This window comes from Engraulis encrasicolus, chromosome 8 (assembly GCF_034702125.1).
Source record: "Engraulis encrasicolus isolate BLACKSEA-1 chromosome 8, IST_EnEncr_1.0, whole genome shotgun sequence".
In the NCBI taxonomy this organism is placed as follows: Eukaryota; Metazoa; Chordata; class Actinopteri; order Clupeiformes; family Engraulidae; genus Engraulis; species Engraulis encrasicolus.
In genome coordinates this window covers 8,440,670-8,464,492 of record NC_085864.1, presented here as the reverse complement: position 1 = coordinate 8,464,492, position 23,823 = coordinate 8,440,670, and the positions used below count along the sequence as shown (strand labels likewise).

The 23,823-nt window shown below is 39.8% G+C and overlaps 1 protein-coding gene across 1 annotated transcript in view; it reads right to left on the bottom strand.

Annotated features, from left to right (window-relative positions):
* pld3 (phospholipase D family member 3) overlaps positions 1–23,823 on the bottom strand; it is a 41,444-nt gene that overhangs the window by 5,421 nt on the left and 12,200 nt on the right. The window contains exons 6-9 of the mRNA XM_063204935.1: positions 11,629–11,746; positions 2,194–2,321; positions 1,578–1,775; positions 318–457 (exon numbers count right to left, since the gene is read on the bottom strand). Of these exons, the coding sequence (XP_063061005.1) occupies positions 318–457; positions 1,578–1,775; positions 2,194–2,321; positions 11,629–11,746 (584 nt within the window). The remainder of the gene's footprint in view (positions 1–317; positions 458–1,577; positions 1,776–2,193; positions 2,322–11,628; positions 11,747–23,823) is intronic.

Genomic DNA, 23,823 nt, shown 5'->3' with positions numbered 1-23,823 from the left:
AGGACAGATGATTAGGGTTAGGTTTGTTATGTAAGGGGAATATGGTTACCTTCATATCAATGTTGGAATATGAACATGATTTTTTTTTGTATTTGCAGTGTGACCCTCAGAGGGCAACACTCACACCATTTGGTACTCCATGATAGAAATGTGTATGTGTGAGAAATGTGTGTGTGTGTGTGCGCGTGCGTGCGTGCGTGCGTGTGTGTGTGTGTACGTGCGTGTCCATGAACCACAAGCATACAAAGAGCATCATCTCTAGGAAATGCAGTCTGGTTGTAATTTGCAGCGTGGCCCCCAGGGGGCGACTGTCTCACCGTTTGGGGTGGGAGAACTCCATGGTGGGCAGGTAGTTCATGACGGCTATGTAGACAAACTCCTCGGCGTCGCTGATGACACTGAGGATGGACTCCAGGTCCTGAGTACGGCCGTCTGGACAGAGAGGGGGTGGGGAGCTCTGTGGCACAATCACACAAAAACAGTCAATGTTATCACATAAAGGTAGGTGAAAGACTGCTTCTTGGATTCAAAAAGGTGCTCTTTGAGGTGCTCTTTGAATGGGAAAATGCAGAGCTTGGAAAAAAAAAAATACAAAGGCACTCTAGTCTATAAAAAATAAAAGGTAACACTTTATAATAATGTTCCTTAGTATAGACTCAGTAAATAATTAACTAATGATGAATAAAACATTAACAAATGTTTTTATTATTAACTAAGTTGTATTAATGCTTTATAAAATAACTACAAATGATATATTCAAGATTTTACACACCTTATAACAGAGTGTTTTATTCATTTACAAGCAACTTGTAAATGTTTGATAAATATAAAATATTAACATAGCATTTCCTAGTCATTTACAAGCATTTGTTTATATTTCCTAGTCATTTACAAACGTTTGTTAATGTTTTGTTCATCAATAGTTAATTATTTATTAAGTCTTTATAATGCTTTTTTGCATCCATTATTCTAAAGTGTTACCAGTAATATTTAGTAAAGTTTTTTGGGGCTTTTTATACCTCTATTTGACAGTGATAGGGACGAGATGACAGGTAATGATTGGGAGACAGACAGATGGTAAAGGATAGGAATAAAAACCTCTGGCCAGAATCAGTCTCTGTTTCCTGATGTAATTGTCTTAGACCTACTTTGTGGCCTTAGCTCGTGGCTAAGTTAAATAATGAACTTCATGAGTCAGCCAATGCTTCCTTAATAGTCATTGATAGTGACTCTTGACTGCATTCCCAGACTCTCTCGACTACGTTTATGGTCCTCCATGGGTGGTAACAACACGAATGAGTTTGTAGGCGAGTGGCATCTCTGTAGGTTAAAGTGTTTAATCTAATAAAGCCAGCAGAGCTATTCAGATTAAAATAAAACTCGGCTTTGGACTGTGGCGCTGTTGCGACGGGGACCCGGGTTCGATTCCTGCCTGAGGTGGTTTCCTGGTCCTCCCCCTTCTCTCTCCCCCACTCATTTCCTGTCACACTGTCAAACTGTCCTGTAGAGGCTTACCATAACAAAAACTAAATGCAAATATACTTATAAAAAATAAAATGAACTTAACATTTTCCTACCGAGAAGTACACGCGTGAGTCCGTCCCGTTGAGTGGGACCTTCATGGGAGTGTCCTTGTTGTAGGGGGTGTTGTACTCGCTGGGCCACGGGGAGGGGATGACCTGGCTGTGTCCCAGGTACCAGTAGGCCTCAAACACCTTGCCCAGGTCCTCCGCCAGGCACCCGCAGTCATACACCACCGCACCCAGCTCCTTCACCTGCACACACACACACACACACACACACACACACACACACACACACAGGTCATAGTTCACAATACTACAGTACCTGGCAAACACACAGACAGCATCATTTACAATATTACAGTAACCCCCTTTCACAGGTAATGTATAAATGCATTTTTTATTGTGTGCAGTGAGCACTGTGTGCTGTGGCACACTGTGTCACAATGACAATTTACAGTAATGGTCCCCATCTCTGTCAGCGAGCCACCGTACCATACAGTACTTGTGTGGTAGAACTGTGGTAGCCATGTGAGAGAAGCATACGATGCCTGTGTGAGAGACCTACCATACCTGTGTGAAAGAGTCTTATGGAAGGCTGCCTGTGTCAGAGAGCACTAAATGTAGATAGCCTTTATTGCCCACAAGGGGAAATTCGTTCTCATCATACCTGTGTGAGAGACCTCCAGTCCATGTTGGCGCTGCCTATGTAGATGTGCTTCTTGTCCACCACCCAGAACTTGGTGTGCAGCACTCCTGTGGTCAGGGCCTTCATGTTCACCATCCGCACATTGGCACCTGTATGGAGGAGGAGGAGGATGAAGAAGACATTGGAATAGATTTGTTGCAAAATGACACAAGCGCCTTATTTAACTTTTGCATTTTGTTATTAGAAATCATTGTTCAGACGTTCTATCATCTACGTATGTGTGAATTCTTGCATTCAAATAAACCCATATTAAAAAACCTATATAAACCAATATAATGCATTTTGAAATGCAATGGAATGCCTAATATAAAAATGCCAATATCCAAAACTGTTCCAAAATGCATACACATTATTTTGCAACGAAGCTCTTTACTCAGTGCAAAGAATGGAAACAAGTGCTACTGCTGAAATTCTACGGCTGCTATTACTATTATAATACAGTTTTTCTCCATTGGTTTGGCTCATTTCTTGGAACCGAGTTGACATTCCTTTAACTATTGGGTCATTTGGCAAAACGTTCTAACACTTCATTTGATTTGTTATTTTAGTTAGTTTATTTTAATTTTGTAACTTGTGCCGCCTCTTGGACAGGACACCCTTGCAAAAGAGATTTTGGTAACACTTTACTTAAAGCCCATATCTATAGTATAGCGCTTTATAAGCACATTAATAATAAATTATAATGTGCATTATAATTACTCACAACATATTATGACTACACTTATAATGCTTCATGATGCTTTATATTAACAGTTATGAATAACCATGAATCTAGCTTATAATGCTTTATAAATCCAAGGGTGTCATGAGTGCTCATGAGTCATGACTGGCTATAAACTACAGGCTGCCTGATGAGGCTTATAGCACAGTATGAGTACCTATACCCCGCTATGCACAGACCTGGATGATAAACTGTCGTATGGGCTCATAAGATGCTATAATGTCCCATGTGAGATCATAAGTCGTGAATGTGTGCTCTAAGTAAAGTGAAGTTCATATGGATGCATCTGTAATGCATCATAATGTACTGTACGCCCCATCAGGCACCCTATGGTTTATATACAGTCATGAGCACTCATAATACCCTTGGATTTATAAAGTATTATAAACTAGATTCATGGTTATTCATTACTGTTAACATAAAGCATCATGAAACATCATCGGTGTAGTCGTAATGCATTGTAAGTAATTATAATGTGCATTATAATTTGTTATAAATGCGCTCATAATGCGCTATAGATATGGGCTTCATAGAAAGTGTTACCGATGTATCCATATGAACTTCACTTTACTTAGAGCACACATTCACGACTTATGATCTCACATGAAACATTATAGCATCGTATGAGCCCTTATGACAGTTTATCATCCAGGTCTGTGCATAGAGAGGTATAGGTACTCATAATGTACAATAAGCCCCTTCAGGCAGCCTGTAGTTTATAGCCAGTCATGAGCACTCATGACACCCTTGGATTTATAAAGATTTATAAATTGGATTCATAACTGTTAATATAAAGCATCAAGAAGCATTATGAGTGTAGTCATAATACGTGGAAAGTAATTATAATATGCGTTACAATTTGTTATAAATGCGCTTATAATGTTGGCTTTAAGTAAAGTGTTACCGATACGTCTATAATGTATTGTGAAATGGACATCTATAATGCATCATAGTGTACTGTAAACCCCATCAGGCATCCTGTAGTTTATATCCAGTCATGAGCACTCATAACACCCTTGGATTTATAAGGCATTATAAACTAGATTAATGGTTATTCATTACTGTTAACATAAAACATCATGAAACATAATGGGTGTAGTCGTAATGTGTTGTAAGTAATTATTATAATTACAATTTGCTGGTGATTCCAAAAGTCAAAACAAAGTGTGGAGAGGCAGCCTTTAGCTTCTATGCTTCACAGCTTTGGAACCAGCTTCCAGACGACGTAAAAAATGCACCCAGTATTGATAGTTTTAAATCTAGACTCAAGACAAAGCTGTTTTCAGATGCTTTTAACTAGCTTGCATTTTATATCATTTTTATTTCTATGTTTGTTTCTTACCATATGTTTTTATCTGAATGTTTTAAAACACATTTTTAAAAAATATTGTTCTTTTTATGTTTTTCTTTTTATTTTACCATGTGTTTTTAATCTTAGTGTTTTAAATGTTCTTTGACTTAAATGTCTTTCTTCTTTTCTTTGCTTGTTTTCTTTCCTTTTGCATTTGTTTTTTTTTGTGAAGCACATTGAGTTGCACCTGTGTATGAAATGCGCTATAAAAATAAATTTGACTTGACTTGACTTGATTATAATGTGCATTATAATTTGTTATAATTGCGCAAATAATGTGCTATAGATATGGGCTGCATAGAAAGTGTTACCGAGTTTTTTAATCTCAACGGGTTTATTTTCCTGGTCAAATTAAAAAAATTAAAAAAACATGCACAACATCTCAGATAACTAGCAAAATGTCCTATATCTCCCAGAGCTGCGCATTCTTGCTTAAAAACTAAATCTCTTTGCCATTCTTATGGTACTGACTATTAAATGGGATAGATCCTTTTCAATTCCTCTGTCACATTTTCATTAATTTCGTCGTTCTGTAAAAATAAACTGAACAGTTCAACTTTATGGATCCTCATCACATGCTCATATCACTCCAAAACAGTTTACCCATGCGTCAAAACTAAATTCCTCTCTCACATAAAGCATCTGTGCCCCCAAAATGCATTGTCCCTTTGGCATTGTGCAAGCACTGCAAGCCAAAATGATTCAATGTTTTGTCACCATGATAGACGTACAGATAACAGATTTCAACTATGTATAAAATTGAAAAAGTGAGCTAAACCAAAAGTAGAAAAGTTCCATCAAGGACATTTTTACTTTTTTATTCACATAACTTAAGTAACATCCATCACAGATTTCTCATTGGTTTGGCTCATTTCTCAAAACAGAAATGACAATTCCCAAAATAACAAATTTCAAGGAATAGCCAAAAAGAGAGAAAAAAAATGTAGTGTACATTTTTTGTAAACTTTCAATATCATCTGACCTATCAATTAGTGTCATGAATTTACTGTTTAATGAAATTCTTAAAATATAATATCCTGACTGTTTTGAAAAATCGTGTAGACTTGCATATGATTTTTTACACAATGAAATCATGCTGACATCTTCTGGAAAGAACAACCATTAGACAGAGACTAATCAGTTTAGAAAAGCAAGATTAATTTATTTGGAAAATGTGCTAAATGTGTGCTCATTGTGTTAACTGTTGACTACTTATACATAGCTATTTGCAAAAATGTACTAGACATTTGAGAAATGTACACAGCATTTGAAATTTGATGAAAGCAATGAGAAATACCATTCTGTTGCAAAAAAAACTGGCATTTGTCCATGTTGTTTTGAGAATGTCATCTCTGTTTCGAGAAATGAGCCAAACCAATGGAGATGAAGATGGAGATTATTATGACCACATCATTGCAATCCATTTATAGATTTATGTATTCACAGAAGTCGATTTGCAAACTTCTTACTGGTTATTACTGAAATGTTATATTTATGGTTCTCTTCAATATGACATCTATGTAGCAGAAATGTATTTGAGTAATACTTTCCCATAACAACTTTTGTTTCATGACTCATGGAAAATGCCGTTTTAAGGAAGTGAGAATGTGAGTGACCTGATCTGAAAGTAACTGGTCTTTATGAATGCTGAGACGGTCAATACAGGACGCTCCCAATGTCAAAGTTGCACGACATAATAATGTGTAAACTCAGAAATGAATGTATCCATTTTTCAACCTTTAACATAATGTTTCTAAAATCATTTCTACTTGTTAGAGGGCGCAAGGCTGCCCTCTACTTCCAACATGTAGTATGATTGAATATTAGAACTACAGTAGGCTACTTGCTTTAATGCGTTTTGACCAGGAGATACATCTGAAGGGTTTTTCCCTTCATGCTGCATCTATGCGTATTTACCATTACAGGTTTTCTCGATTGGTTTGGCTAATTTCTCAAAACTGAGATGACATTCTCAAAACAACACAGACAAATCCCCAAACCAACTTGCAACTTCCCAAAACAGACTGGCATTTCTCATTGCTTTCATCAAATATCAAATGCTTTGTACATGTCTCAAATGTTTAGTACATCTCTGCAGATGGCTATGTACAGATACCCTACAGTTGACACATTGAGCATACATTTAATAACAACAACAATAATAATAATAATGCATTTTATTTAAAAGCGTCTTTCAAAACACTCAAGGACACTGTACAGAGAGAAAAAAAAATAAAACAAGACACATAAACAGAATTTTAAACAAAAATAAATAAATTAATACAATTTGTTTTAAATATGAAATAAAATAAAATAAAATAAAACAGAGTTTAAGAATCATAAAGAATAGGCTATCTGAAACAGATGGGTTTTTAGCCTGGATTTGAACAGGGGCACAGAGTCAATATTGTGGATGTCAGGGGGAAGGGCATTCCACAGCTGAGGAGCAGAGCAGCTAAAAGCTCTATTCGCCATGGTATTAAGACGGGCAGAGGGGACAGAGAGGAGAATGGAGGAAGAGGAACGGAGGGGGCGGGAGGGAACAGCAATGTGAATAAGATTAGATAGATAAGGGGGGGGGCAAGATTGTGGATAGCCTTGAAGCTGTGGAGAAGTATTTTAAAATGAATTCTATATTTGATAGGGAGCCAGTGGAGATGTTGCAGTGCAGGGGTAATATGGTGACAGGAAGGGGTTTTAGTAATGATGCGGGCAGCTGAGTTCTGGACCAGTTGGAGCTTGTGGAAAGATTTTTGAGGGAGACCAAAGAGGAGAGAATTACAGTAATCAATGCGGGAGGTGACAAGACTGTGTATAAGAATGGAGGTAGAATGGGAAGTGAGAGAGGGGCGGAGACGGTTAATGTTGCGTGGGTGGAAATAAGCAGTTGATGTTGTTAATGTGGGAGAGGAAGTTTAGAGAGCCATCAAGCATGACGCCCAGACTCTTAACTTGAGGGGAGGGGGAGATAGGAGAGTTATCAATTGAGAAGGACAAACTATCTGCTTTGGATAAGGTGGATTTGGTGCCTACTAGTAGGACTTCAGTTTTGTTAGAATTGAGTTTCAAAAAATTGGAGGTGAACCAGGATTTGATTTCAGAGAGACATGTGGTGAAGGAGGGGGAGGGAGAGTGTCAGAGGGTTTGCCAGATAAATAAAGTGGGTGTCATCAGCATAGCAATGGAAATTAATTTTGAATTTGCGGAAGATATTACCAAGGGGAAGGAGGTAGGTGATGAATAGAAGGGGCCCCAGAACAGAACCTTGAGGGACACCAGAGGTGACAGGGGAGGGCTTAGATTTAAAAGACTTCATTTGAATAAATTGAGAACGACCAGAGAGATAGGAGTGGAACCAGTCAAGGGGTGTGTTACTAATACCAATTGAGGAGAGTCTGTGGAGAAGGATAGAATGAGAGATGGTGTCAAAGGCTGCACTGAGGTCAAGGAGAATGACAATAGAGAGTAGTCTAGAGTCAGCAGCCATGAGCAGGTCATTAGTGATTTTAACTAGGGCGGTTTCAGTGCTATGTCGAGGGGCGAAAACCAGACTGGAAGTGCTCATAGAGGGAGTTATGAGTTAGATGGGAATGGAGTTGAGAGGCTACAATTTTTTCTAGAATTTTGGAGATGAATGGAAGGTTGGCAATTGGGTGGCGGTTGTTGTAGTCAGAGGGATCAGAGCCAGGTTTTTTGAGTATAGGAGTGACAGCAGCAAGTTTGAACAGAGAGGGTATAGTACCAGTAGAGAGTGAGGAGTCGATGATGGCAGAAATGAAGGGGAAGAGAGAGGGGAGGCAGGATTTGACAAGGGTTGTGGGGAGGGGATCAAGCTGACAGGTGGAGGACGTGGATTTGGAGATGAGGTCAGGTCATTTAGCACATTTTCCAAATAAATTGATCTTATTTATCTAAACGAATTAGACAATTCTCAGTGTAATGGTTGCCCTCTCCAAAACCTGTCAGCATGATTTCATTGTGTAGTCATCATATGCAAAGTAGTCTACACAATTGTCAAAACAGTCAAGGGCATAATATTTTGATATAATATCATAATATCATTAAACAGTAAATTCATGACAGTGTTCAACAGGCCAGATGATATTGTCCATGTTATTTTGAGAATGTCATCTCTGTTTTGAGAAATGAGCCAAACCCATGAGAAACCTGTAATATATGGGCATTACTTTCTGTATATGAATTTACAGTAAAGAAAGTTACTGATGGCCTTGGTAAATTGTCTGTGTTGTCAAACTTCAGTGGTTTCACTCACTTTTCCATTTTTATGCATAGTCGAAATCTGTTAGCTGAACGTAGACAAAACATCTAACCATTTTCATTTGCAGTGCTTACACAATGGCAAAGGGACAATGTATTTTGGGGGTACTGATGATATATGTGGGGAAGGAATTTAGTTTTGACACACAGGTAAACTGTTTTTGGAGTGATATGAGCAAGTCATGATGATCCATGTAGTTATGCTGAACCATCCAGTTTATTTTTGACAGAAGGACTAAATGAATACAAATGAGCCAAAGCAATTGAGAAGGAGCTATGCCATTTTGATGGTACTGACCATTTATGTGGGAGAAGGTCTAGTGCTGATTCAAGAATGAGCTGTTTTGGGAGGTATATGACATTTTGCTAGTTATCTGATCTGTTGTGCAGAAGTGTAAGAATATTTAGCCAAATGACCCAAAATTTATAGAAATGTCATCTCGTTTTCAAGAAATTAGCCAAACCATGCAGGCATTTTAAAAAGTAGGCCTACTTGGCAAATCGTATGTTGTCTGATGCCTGAAAGGGACGTAAAAGGGTGTGTGTGTCTAAAAAAGCTGTTTCATAGTTGGTCTAAATACATAGCCTACCCAAAAAAATACCCGTGTTCATTTGACTGTGCAGTCTTTTTCTCAATAGGAGACTGCAAAAAAAAAACCCTGCATAGTGGCCATTGCTTTCATAAGTGACAGTAGCGATATTGAGGACATTTGAGTCATTGGATTGGAAATGAGGACGAAGTTGAGATGGAGATACAGTCCCAGGAAAAAGTTTGTACACCCTTTGAAATTTCTTACATTTCTGTCAAAACTGATCATAAAACATGGTCTGATCTTCCCGGAAATCTCAAGAAGGAACAATCAGAGTCTGCTTTAATTAATTCCACCCAAACATTTACATGTTATCATATTTGTATTGATCATAAGGCCATAACATTCACAGGAGAGCAGGGCATAATTAAGTACACCCTTGCATTAAGTAGGTTTTAACCCTCAGTTAGTTGCAATATCCTCAACCAGACTTGTCCTGTAGTTGCAGATCAGATTAACAAAACAATCTGTTTTGTATCTTGTCTCCCTCTTCTTTAGAGAACTGCCTCTCGTCACCAAGGTTTGTGGGATGTCTGGAGTGCATAGCTTTCTTGACTTCATGCCATATAATCTCAATTGTTTTTTGTCAGGGCTTTGACTGGGCTATTTCAGAATGTGTATTTCATTATTATGAAGCCATTCTAAAGTCGATTTGCTTCTAAAGTATGGGTTGTTGTCACATTTCAGGACCCATACTCTTGTGTGCTTCAACTGTGTGACAGACTTCCTCAAGTTTTTTTCTGTAAAATATCACAATAAACTTGAGTTCATTGTTCCACTGATAATAGCAAACTGTCAAGGGCCTGAGGCAGCAAGGTAGCCACATATAATGATGTTCCCGCCAGTGCCGCCACCATACTCAGAAGAGGAGATGTAACCAAGAATAGCTAAAAATGGGATTCATTCTGCCAATATAAAATTAATGGGGTTTCTGTCCAAAAAAATATTGCTGCACCTTTGAGGTTTGCGAAAAAGCATTTATATGCTTCATAGAATTACTGCAAAATATTCTGTAGACCAACGTTGAAACCAAAGTCGAATTGTTCAGGGGAACACACAATGTCATGTTTGGAGGAGAACTGGAGAACCACACCTTCACCAAAACATCATCTCCACCTTTGAGTATGGTGGCGGGAGCATCATTATATGCGGCTACCTTGCTGCCTCAGGCCCTTGACAGTTTGCTATTATCAGTGGAACAATGAACTCAGAAGTTTATCGAGATATTTTACAGAAAAAAAGTGAGGTAGTCTGTCACACAGTTGAAGCACACAAGAGGATGGGTGCTGAAATGTGACAATAACCCATACTTTAGAAGCAAATCAAGTTTAGAATGGCTTCATAATAATGCAATACACATTCTGGAATAGCCCAGTCAAAGCCCTGACAAAAAACAATTGAGATTATATGGCATGAAGTCAAGAAAGCTATGCACTCCAGACATCCCACAAACCTTGCTGACGAGAGGCAGTTTTCTAAAGAAGAGGGAGACCAGATACATCCAGATTGTTTTGTTAATCTGATCTGCAACTACAGGAAACATCTGGTTGAGGTTATTGCGACTAACTTAGGGTTAAAACCTATTGAATGCAAGGGCGTACTTACTTATGCCTTGCTGTCCTGTGAATGTTTACATCTTATGGCCAATGAAAATATGAAAACTTGTAAATGTTTGGGTTGAATTAGTTAAAGCAGACTCTGGTTGTTCCTTCTTGTGATTTCCGGGAAGATAAGACCATGTTTTATGACCAATTTTGACAGAAAGGTAAGAAATTTCAAAGGGTGTACAAACTTTTTCCTGGGACTGTATCTGATGATCCCATAGATAGAGGTCAGTGGATTCAAGCAGTGTTTGAAGATGAGCGGGAAGACATAGAGCAGGGGTGGGGAACCTTTTTCATTCAAAGGGCCACTTCAAATTCATCCAAGGGCCCTAAAAGTCCTCTGAGGGCCATACTAGTATGAAAACAAACCAGGATTTCCCCCTTTCACTTTAGGCCTATATTGAAGGCAGGCACCTTTTAAACAAACCACACCTTCTCTAGGTTCCCTGAATATAACTTAATTGTATTGCTACTGCATTTTCTAACATTCCTTTACAAAGTAAGTCATATTTCATGTGAAGCTGCATAGCATTAAAATCATATTGGGGCCAGATAAAACGGCCCTTGAGACATAGGTTCCCCACCCCTGACTTAGAGTTAGTAAGCTTCAATGATGAATGGACAATAGTAAACTTTCGCCCGTGTGTGAAGATGCCGTAAAAGAAATCAGGAAATTATAAATATAAGAAAATATAAGAGACCAAGAAATTAAGGTTTCAGTGTTGACATTTTTTCCGAAAATCAATGCTCAGCTTTTAGGGGGAAATAAGGTCACATATGCAAAAACTGTCTTTTTTAGCAGGTTTTTTCAGGCAAAAATGGGTTAACAGAAGACTCAGTGGTTTTACTCACCGGCATCTTGGAGAAATTGGATGTTCTCTTGAGGCTGGGAGGCAGTGGGGGTGCTCACCGCGATTCGCACATTTAATGTCCCAGACAGCTTCCCCAGCTTCTTCAGAATGTCCTCACCCTGCAAACACAACCAAACTATAACGTCACATCTACAATGATGAGTAGATAACTACAACTTTAACTTTGTGAAAAAAAACATTATTGCTCTGGCGAATGTTGCCGGTCACATATCAACTATAACGACAGTGTAATGCTCAACGACATCGTTGCCATCACGTTCAGAGTGATTTAAACTATAAAATAATGTCAGCCAATCAGAGTTCTTTGGAGTGTATAGGAGTCATGCTCTATAATGTTCATTATTGTCAGCCAGTGTGAACACAAATATCTTCATAGTAATAGACAGAAACGCCAACCGGTTTCAACCACACAGGGTCTTCATCAGGCCGAGACCCTGTGTGGTTGAAACCGGTTGCGTTTTTAGTTATGTATCCCAGTTAAAATAAAGGGTTTTTAAATTCCAAAACACCATACTACTCCTTGTCTCTATGAATTAGTAAGTATATTTGAAATGTACTTAGGTTAAATATGATTTTAGTATATTAAGTACACTTGTACAAAGTTTGATTTTAGTACAGAAAAGTCAACTTAAAATTTGTTTAAGCTGTACTTAATCGTATTTCAAGTGTATTTAAGTATACTATAAGTTGTCCCAAAATAACACAACTGAAGTATGTACTTCTGCAGCATGCTATAAAGTACTTTCTTATGACCTTGAAATAGATTTGTATCTATTATCAAGCACTAAACGGCATGCTGAAGTACACATTAAACATATTTTAAAGTGAATTAGTAAGTATATTTGAAATTTACTTAAATTAAGTATGATTTTAGTATATTAAGTACACTTGTACAAAGTTTGATTTTAGTACAAAAAAGTCAACTTAAAATGTGTTTAAGCTGTACTTAAACTTAAAATGTAAGGTCTAAAAATACCGCCCCCACCAGGTTACCTTTATCTATTGACAGATTAAAGTGTCAATAGATAAAGGTAACCTGGTGGGGGCGGTATTTTTAGACCTTAAAGAAACACTATGCAACTTTTTCATAGTCATGAAATGGCTTGGAACTCAGGGTTTTGCTTGACTGACCCGTTATGGCGAAAATGGGAATATTTCCATCACCATCTGGTGGTTCTGCTCCGAAACAGCACTTGCAGTTTTGCCTGGAGGCGCCGCGCCCTTTGTTGTTGTGGAATTTGTGGCCGCTAGGGGCATCTAGATTTCTATGGTGTATGAGTGGAACGAATGAGAGACCCATTCATCCCCTTCGTTTGCTAACTAAGCAGCAGCAGCTCGCTGAAAGCTGGCTGCTGGCTAGCTGATTGTAAAATATCACGCTGACATGCAGCGAAAACAACGAATGGGACTGCAAATTAATCACAAGCTAATTGAGATGAAAGGTTTGGACAGGCAAATAAATCGCTCATGTGAACATTGGAAAAGGGCTTCAAAACGGAGAGAGCCGAACGCCAAAAGACAAAATATGGGGATTTCATCACTCATTCACTGCACTGGGATATATGCATTAGCATTCTCAAAGTCCACGCCACCTCGTTTTAGTTTACAAAGCTACACAAATGTATACGAGTTGAAATCTGATGGCGCACATTTTACTTGATGTCAAAGGACACAATCAGTCGAGCGAGGCTAAAAATGTTGTTGCCGATCAAGATAACAAAACGTGATCTCTAGCCGGCTTATGGGTGTCCACTTTCACTTTCAACACCACACAAGATAAAAACGCGTCTTGTCACCTCGACTTGGAAATCAAATCTTTATTATTACAACAAAATAAGCAATAGCCTTTTGTCTCCTCGTTCTCCTAATGTACAGGTACTATATAGTTACTGGAAATGTGAAATAAAGACGGGGATATCTGCCGGGAACAAGTGGATCAAATAATAGTATCCATCTGAAGGAAGTGCAAACGTGATTGCAGTTGTGTGAAGTGAATAGACGAAGCAGCGAACTCATAAGCAAGGGGGAGAATCGCTGATAAAGCCCCTTAGAAGTGGAGAGAGCTGAATGCAAGGAAGGTAATCTGACTAATTACAGAAGACGAAGAAATTTAATTCGCACATAATCTCGAAGCCAATGTCTGTCTAATTTAGTTCATTTTCGACAGAACCACTAGAGGCCGCCATATAGTTGTATATATCAGTGTGTTTATGTCAAAGTTGCATAGGATATCTTTAAAGAAAGCTTTTGATACCGTAAATCACAGCATACTGCTATCCAAACTTGAACATTACAATCTAACAGAAAAAAACAGTGGCATGGTTTAAGTCTTATCTCTCCAATCGTGAACAATGTGTTGCTATCAGCAATACAAAATCTACAATGCGGGAAACCATAGCAGGCATTCCGCAAGGATCCCAAGGTAATTTGTGCGTGCATGTGTGTGTGTGAGAGTGAGGGGTGGGGGCAGTTGATATGGTGTGTGTGAGTGTGGGGAGGGGGCTGATTGTGTGTGTGTGTATTGTGTGGGTGACAATGTGTAAGAATACACAACAGTAAGTACAGGACAGATGTAGGATTGGTAGGAAATGTGATTATGATGTTTAGTGAATGCATGAGATGGATGGAAGAATATAGGCTACACCAATTTTAAATATGATTGATAGTTTTCAAAAATGAATGATTGGACTGAATGAGTGTATAGGCTGTTTTTATGATAATACTGTTTTATTGTTATTGCTGCTATTGTATTGTTTTAAAAGCCCTTCTAGGGACGGGCATTGGAAATTAGCTATAAATGCTATGATGCTTGCTGTTTGGTTGTTATGCAACCTACATGTTATGTATCTGTCCCTATCAAATAAACTAAACTAATATTTCAAGTGTATTTAAGTATACTATAAGTTGTCCCAAAATAACATTTTTGAAGTATATTTTAAATACAAAAATACATACTTATTAAAGGGTTTATGAAACGAAAACAAAGTAAAGGAATTTGACCATTTCCAGGACAGATTCTGAAAGTTCTAAGCCTTGTGAATAAAATGTGATATTGTCTGGGTGATATTTTGTCCTAAAAGTCATGTGAAAACGTTCCCAAAAAGTGTTATGTTTACTATTTTTCGCGACATGCAAATTTTATGCAAATGATATGCGTGATATAAAAGGGGAAAGTTCACCTCATTCCACCTTGTTCAGATCAATGGCGGCTAGTACCAAACCAAAGCGCAGTGTCAAGCAGTGTGTTGCTGGAGGGCCGAACGGTGCCAGCTGCAAAAATGGCTACTTGACAGAAGGAATATCTTTGCACAAGTTCCCTTCTGTGAAGAATGATGGAACTGTGGCCGACAAGGAGAAGGCTAAAACAAGGGCTCTGTGGATCCAATTCGTACGCAGGCACCGGTGTGGCAGCTTTTGTGATATGCACCGGATTCTCATCCGCCCTGTAGGCTATCTGCTTGTAGGATAGACCGAGTAAAGTTAAGTATAGGGTACAGTTGGGCTAAATCAAATATGCCTGTGTAACAACAAGACTCTTTGAAGACTTTTGGAGATCAGGCTGCACAGACTGGGCTACTGCTTAGCGAATAAACGGAGATGCATATAGCGTAGGCCTACTTTTTTTCTCTCTTCTTCTTTTTTAGGATTTCGGGGCTGCTCCAACAGCCTATTACCTCCGTTTTTTCTCTAGTCTATAATATTTTTGCATGTACATGCATTTCAATCACACTATATCGCGCAATTGAATCAAAATGCCCCCCATTTGTCAACAAATACATACGCCATGTCATCTTTGGGTCATGGCAAAGCGCCCTTAGCAACCGTCCGTAACCATAAACAAAACGAACTGTCAGGCTATGTCAACAATCGTCACTTCGCCTGTCAGACATGTCACTTTCTGCAGATGTATCAGTGCCTCTGAAATAGATTTGTGCTGCTGTTTTTTTTTTCTCATGAGGTTGGATGTGTGGTTTTTCGACACGCTGATGTTTGTATCAGAATTTTGGTTCCTTTATAAGATGTGGGTCCATCAAATGTGTGTTGTTTTCTCAGATCGCCATACTAGCAAACCAGGGACTCTCCTCTTTGATGCACAGCCCAGCTCATTAGTCAAACCAAATTTCACAGAATTCACACTTTGAGTTGCCATTTTCACAAGTTCCTCCAGGATGATTGGGTTCAAAGTCTCATCGATGCTATCAGAAAAAACAAGGCTTTAATGGGAATGACCGTTTGTTTTCGTTTCATAAACCCTTTAAGTATATATTAAGTACACTTTTTTTTACCTGGGTGTGGACACGCTATTGACTCAAGACTTGACAGATCTAGCTTGTAATGACTTGAAATGGCATGTCAAGTCTACATAATTCCATTCTGCATTTGTATGTGAAAATATTATATGAAAACCATGTAAATTACTTGCCCTTAACCAGTGCCAGTAGGACTACCATCTTTCAAAATAACACGTAGAAAATGCCTTTGTATTGGGCTGGCCAAAGCTAGAATTAAGCAGACCAATCTTTGCAGTAAGCCCAATGACAGAGCTAGTGTATCTTCACTTAAATTAACCGATTAACGCCTAAGGCATCTGCAAAAAAGGGTGCTGAATGCTGAGTGCTAAATATCTCAGCTGCTGAAGCACATAAAAATATGCACTAAGTTGCATTTAAACGCTAAGACCCTCATCTTTCATTAGAATGTGTTCATTCAAGACTGTTCTCCGTTGTTGTACCCAAGTGGTGGAACGGTCTCCCAGAGGCAGCAAGACTAAGCACATCTCTTGCAGCCTTCAAGAAACAAGTAAAGACCTTCCTCTTTCGTGAGTATCTACTAGACTAATGCTTGAGCTGGCCTAGCCCCAGGGCAGACTCTTGACATGATGTCTTGGCATGATGCGTGTGTGTGTGCGTATTGTGTGTGTACTCGTTATCTTTAAAATAAAATAAAAAACCTAACCGTTCTTTGCAACTGCACTTGTTGTTCTGTATATTTCCTGTGCACTTTGCATTTTCTTGTGATGTTGGCTATGATTATGTCCTTTTTTGAAAGTCGCTTTGATTATAAAGCGTCTGCCAAATGCAATGTAATGTAATGTAATGTACTGTAAGACTCAGTAACCACTTAACACATTGAATACCGGCGGTGCTCACGGAATTATGTCGTAGAATACCAGCGTTCTAAGCCCTTTTTTACGTTTTTTTGTAGACTCACAGCTTATTATGTGATAGGGCCACTGAAATATGTTATGACTCGTTTGAAAGTGGAGACGCTGCCCTCTTAGTAGGTGAAAACTGTGTGTCTCTACGAGCTTTTATTGCCGAGTAAACCCACGCTAAACCGAAGTGGGTATCCATGGAATTCAGCTACAATCGGAGATATTGAGGTTTTTGTGAAGGGTGCGCTTCTTCAGAATGTGACGAGTTTGAAAGGGGATGAGTTGGTTTTAATCACAATTTGGTGCAAGGTTAGCTCTGACACACATCTTCCTGCACGTCAAGACACACCTCCTGCTCTAAACCACTACGACACCGGCAATCAATGCCCTTCGAAATCCACGTTTTTCACACAGACTGAACACAAGCTCTTTGCACACATGCAGAAGGTCGGACATTTGCTAAAATAGTTCCCGATGACTCCCGAAATAATAGCCCAACATTGACAACAAATCCCAATGATATGATGCTTAGATGTAGCCCATCCGATCCATATGTAGCCATCTATGCTAGCTTCTGGCTTTTCACATACAGGAAGGCAGTTCAACATAGGGGTGAATAATCAAATAAACTTATCTGGTTGGCGATCAAACGTCTAAATCGGAGCGCATTACTCCAATTACAATTCGGGTGCCATTTTGATCCAAGGAGCTGGTAAAGGTCTAGGTAGCAAGCCCAGAAAGTTCAAGATACTCCTGGCACGATATACAATGGTCTCTGTGTTTACCTATTGCGTGAAGTCAGACACAATACACGCTACCGATCGTAGGCTACTAGGGAAACAACAACATAGCACGATTCACGAATACGGCAGCACACCTCCTGCTCTGTCACACTACGACACCAGCAATCGATGCCCTTTGAAATCCCCGTTTTTCACGTGGACTGATCACAAACTCTTTGCACACATGCAGAGGGTGAGACATTTGCTAAAATAGCTCCCGATGACTCCCGAAATAGCCCAACATTGACAACAAATCCAAATGATATGATGCTTAGATGTAGCCTAGCCCATCCGATCCGAATCATATGCGGTGGCAGATGGACACTCCCAACTGAGATCGCTCCCAGACGTGTAGTCCCAGGTGTTTCTATCACTCCCGGACGTGTAGTCCCACCCGGATCGATAGTCTGGCTAGTGGGAGCGAGCCGACAGGGGAGCGTCCTGCGTTGGGAGCGACAATCAGGGAATCATGATATGTAGCCATGCTAGCTTCTGGCTTCTCACATACAGGAAGACACAGAAACTTATCTTTTTGAAGATCAAACGTCCAAATCGGAGCGCATTACTGCAATCACATATCGGGTGCCATTTGGATCCAAGGATCTGGTAAAGGTCTAGCAAGTCCAGAAAGTTCAAGATACTCCAGGCACTATACAATGGTGTTTACCTATTGCGTGAAGTCAGAGACAACACATGCTACAGTGACCGTACTAGGGAAATCAATGCAGGCAGCGCGATAGGCGACATGGGTTGGCATCCAGACATCTTGGTAAGTTAAATTAAAATATCCAAATCATAACACTCAAACATCATAACAATCAAACAACTTTGGACTGCAAATGTTGTCATTTATGTCCATCACAGAGCTACCAAAATCACATATATTGTCCATTGAAGGGTGTAGATTCAAAATATGATATTTAAATGCAAAAACGCATTTTTACGTTTTGGTATACAACGCATGGGCGTGAAAAACGCATTATTACGTCGTCGGTACTCAATGTGTTAAGTTGCATTTAACCAAATTATATTTGCTACATGTACCTCTGCATATTAAGTTTAATGTTTGCATTTTTTAATAGAGCTGACCTGTGCAGAATTGTGTGAAACTTGAATAGACTGACAGTTTCCATCCACTTCGTTTCCACATCCTGTCATCATGACAAAATCAGCAGCTTTTTCCTGCTTGAACCGTGTTGGGCCTTAACACCATCTTAACACCCTCCACACCTACATCTGCTTTTATTTACATATATGTGATGAAATGTCATTTCAACATATTCTGCTCTGTTTTTTTCAGCCAGTACCAGACTTGTTGGTTGTTTAGTAGTCAACTTGTGTGTTGAGCTTGCTCTGGAAGTCACTGCAGTTGTCTAATGAATACTCCCGTCTCAATGGTTGAAGGCATCGATGAGGCCACCGAGGGATTTCCTCTAGAAGAAATCTCATCAGTCCAGCCAGGGACAGAGCAGGCCAGGCAGACCAGAGAGGGAAACCCAGAGGCTGGTCCACCACCACCACCACCTCTGCCATCAGGACACCCCATGTCAACACCAGACAGGCGCTGCAGATGGACTGCTGTTTGTCTGGGGATGCTGTGCACTCTGCTGCTTGTGCTCGCCATACGACAGGCCACACTTAGCTACCGACTGAGGGCTGAAAGAGACCAGCTGCTGACCAACCACAGCAATCTGCTTGAGGAGCGAGACCAGTTGTTGAACAACCACAGCCACCTTCTCAAGGATCTGTCAAGGCCCAGATGTCCCACTGGATGGGTGATGTTTGGGTCCAGCTGTTACCACAACGACCATGCACTCAGGCTTTGGTCTAAGGCCAGAAGATACTGCCAGTTGCTTGGGGCGAACCTGGTGCTTATCAAGACCCCAGAGAAGCAGCATTTTCTAAACGAACAGAAATACAGTGGCTGGATTGGAATGCTAAAGAAGAACGGGAGTTGGATGTGGCTTGATAACACTCCTGTTTCAACCTTCTACTGGCACTCTAGTCAGCCAACATACATTGATGCTACATGCGCGATTAGCAAAACCGAATGGGGATTACCAAACGTGAGCTGGGAGGTCTCACGTTGCAACAAAACACGTAATCATAGTAATTTTCCCATCTGTGAGATGCCAGCCTTTACTTGCCAGAATTAGCCGGTGGTCATACATGCAGTATGTTGCCTACCCGGATGGCCAATGTAATCAAATTACTTCCTCTCAAACCTCAAAACTCAATTCTGAACTTCCAAATTGGCAGCTCTCTCACACACACACACATGCACGCAAACGCACACGCACAGAAAGTGAATTAATGTAAACTGTTACCATACAGTGAACATTGTATTATATAATTCAGGAAATAGACAAGATATTATTTGATTTTTTGTGTAAATGATTACAATATGATAATGAGGATGATAATGATGACTGAAGACTGTCTTTTGAACGTATTCTGTGCATTTGGAATTTATAATTTGTGCAAATCTTTCTTAATCCTTGTCAACATTCTTCTTTGTTTTCGCTGTTTTTCTTTCATTCAATAAAACATTGAAAAGACAATTTTTTCACTGACTTTTTTTTCTAATGATCACAATTAAATGTGAACTGCATGCCCAAGTTGTACTATAATATCTCTATTACTATGAATTAAAAACGTAACATAAGTAGATTAAGTAGTAAATCTGGCCTTATTTTTACAACTGTGTTCATAGAACATTTACAGACTTCAGGTGGGAAATGGGAAGCTACCCTCGTCGTAATTCATGTAAAAGAACAGAAAAACAACTGCCATTGCTTTTATCACACAGACACTTGGAAGATGGGCTTAGTGTCATTGTTGATCAGCAAACTAACTGATCAGGAACTTACAGGACGTGCAAAACCACTTGTGAAATAAGGAAAGTAATGAAGGTGAGGATTCCAGGCTCTTCTAATAGATGATTTACCACAACCCCAAGGTCAAGCTAACCTGGTTATTCCTACCTGGTCCTACCTTGGAATACCCCTTGGGGCTTTCCTCTTATCATTCTCACTGGCTCGGTGGAGGGCTTGTCAGTCTTGGTGTTGTTGGTCAGTAAACTAAATAATCACTAACTCGCATCACTGTGATCACACAGCAAGATAAAGACCCCAGTCTCTGGCCCAAGTCTCTAACTATTGGGGAAGTGACTGAAACCTTTGATTCATCACAGCTTGACAGAGGGTAGTCAGTCTTGTCGTCGCTGTGTCGTTACTGTTGACTCGAGACTTGACAGATTCCGCTTGCAATGACTTGCAGTGGCCTGTCAAGTCTACATATTTCCCTTTTCTGAATTTCAAGAGTTTATTTGCAAAACGGTGTATCTCCATTTTGTAGAATGTTTGGAAATTGCCATTTTTTTAATTGGGCATTCCATTGAATTTCATTGCAAAATGTGTTTTATATAAGTTGAAAAAGTATATTCGCAAAATATTTGGATGGCAAGAATTCACACAGGTGATAGGATCTCCAAACAGCCATTTTCAATAATAAAATGCAAGTCAAAAATGGTGGATATACCGTTTTGCAAATAAACTCTTCATTTGTATGTGAAACTATTACATGGAAAAATGAAAACTAAAAGTATTTACCCTTAACCAGTAGGCCTACTATCTTTGTTAATAACATGACTGGCAAAGGGGGACATACATAGCAGTGTGGAGTGAATTTATGACCAAAAGTGGTTGTCAAGATTATGCGTATACTACATAGTGACTTGTTAAGGACTTTTTCAAAATATAGAATCTGACTTGGCTTGGCTTTGGTATGACTTTGTCAAATGTCTCTTTACTTGTGACTTGACTCGTACTTGATTTGAAGGACTACAGACTTAGCCTGGTCCTGACCATCCCATAATACTACCATTTCCATTTCGTATTCATGGTCTGGACTTTGTTTGATCCAACGCCATTGCAGGAAGCAGGAAGGACATTTTCGGAAAAATCAGGATTTCACTTATAAGTTGTTGAACAAACATGTCTGATGTCTATCTATGGCGATGTATGACCGTTTAACAGACATGTCTGACAGAACATCCAACCGTAAGATAAAATTACAATGTAGGACCGTTTGTCAGAACACCGTCGCAAATCCTACCGGTCAACATCGCTCCACAGAAGACAGGTACCAGACGTAGTGCGGAGCCAAGTGTCTTGGCGGAAGTACGTACTGTAGGATGGCGCGCGAGGCTACTACAGACTTGCTTGTGACTTGCAAATTAGTGACTCTACGGTTTTAGTTATCTTCATGGCTACCGTTGTAGATGTGAACAGCCCTTAAGCCTAGCTATTGCAAAGTTCTTCCGAGCTTCTAGTCTTTCCAAACTGCGATAGTTTCAGAGTTGTCAGAGGGTAGGCTTTACCCACACCTACTGTAGAAAATGCCTTTGGGCTGGCCAAAGATAGAGTCAAACAGACCACTCTTTGCAGTAAGGCCAATGACAGAGCTAGTGCATTTTCACTTCAAAGCTTCTGGCAGATACATAAAACAGAACACCAAATACCTGTGCCTTTGTGGATAGGCTCTGAAGAAGACAACGCATTATATTATATATTAGGCCTATATATTATATATATATATATTAGCCCACCACACTAAAGGCTTCATAAAAATGTAATCCATTAGCGTGCCTCGTAAGACTTACATTAAAGTCCCTGGTAAGACTTACATCGCAGGAACCACTGAAGTTAAGTTTGACCATATTATATTTGCTACCTGTACCTGTGCATCTTAATTTTAATGTTTGTATTTTATTTATTTTTTTACTACAGCTGACCTGTGCAGAATTGTGTGAGACATGAATAGACCGACAGTTTCCATCCACTCCGTTTCCACATCCTGTCATCATGATAATAGTTTTCTTATCTATTTATTTACTTGCTTGCTCTTCTTTTAACGTTATATGAGCCCTCTATAGTTTTAGCCTATTTATCTGCATTTTCAATTTGCCTCTTTATTTGCTTCAGACACTCTTTGTATATAAGCATTTTCTGTTGGTTATTGTATCATTTTACTTGCATCATGTTATTGTTCAAAGGCTGCACTGTTTCTAGATTTATTTTGTTGTCTTTGTGTCTTAAGGGGTCATCAAGTCCTTTGATCTGCCTGCGTAGCACTTTGGTCAGCTATCTTGTTGTAGTTTAAAGTGCTATAAATAAACTTTGACTTGATCAAATCAGCAGTAATTTCCTGCTTAAAACGTATTGGGCCCCTTATCCCACCATCGCTGTTAATTTTTTTTTCGCACATTAGGACATGAAATGTCATTTCAACATTTTCTGTTTCGTTTGTGCCAGTACTACACTTGCAGATAGGTCTAGGTTGATTTGTATTCAACTCGTGTGTGGAGTGTGCTCTGCAAGCAACTGCAGTCGTCTAATGAATACTCCCGTCTCAATGGTTGAAGGCATCGATGAGGCCACCGAGGGATTTCCTCTAGAAGAAATCTCATCAGTCCAGCCAGGGACAGAGCAGGCCAGGCAGACCAGAGAGGGAAACCCAGAGGCTGGTCCACCACCACCACCACCTCTGCCATCAGGACACCCCATGTCAACACCAGACAGGCGCTGCAGATGGACTGCTGTTTGTCTGGGGATGCTGTGCACTCTGCTGCTTGTGCTCGCCATACGACAGGCCACACTTAGCTACCGACTGAGGGCTGAAAGAGACCAGCTGCTGACCAACCACAGCAATCTGCTTGAGGAGCGAGACCAGTTGTTGAACAACCACAGCCACCTTCTCAAGGATCTGTCAAGGCCCAGATGTCCCACTGGATGGGTGGTGTTTGGCTCCAGCTGTTACCACAATGACCAAACACTCAGACTTTGGTCTAAGGGCAGGCGATACTGCCAGTTGCGTGGGGCGGACCTGGTGCTCATCAAGACCCCAGAGAAGCAGCATTTTCTAAACGAACAGAAATACAGTGGCTGGATTGGAATGCTAAAGAAGAACGGGAGTTGGATGTGGCTTGATAACACTCCTGTTTCAACCTTCTACTGGCACTCTAGTCAGCCAACATACATTGATGCTACATGCGCGATTAGCAAAACCGAATGGGGATTACCAAACGTGAGCTGGTCTGACGCACATTGCATGAATACTAATTGGGCTATCTGTGAGATGCCAGCATTCAATTGTAAGAATTAACAGGTGGTCAAACATACAGTATGTACGGAGATGACCAATGTAAAATAATTTACTTCATCTCAAACTTCGGACC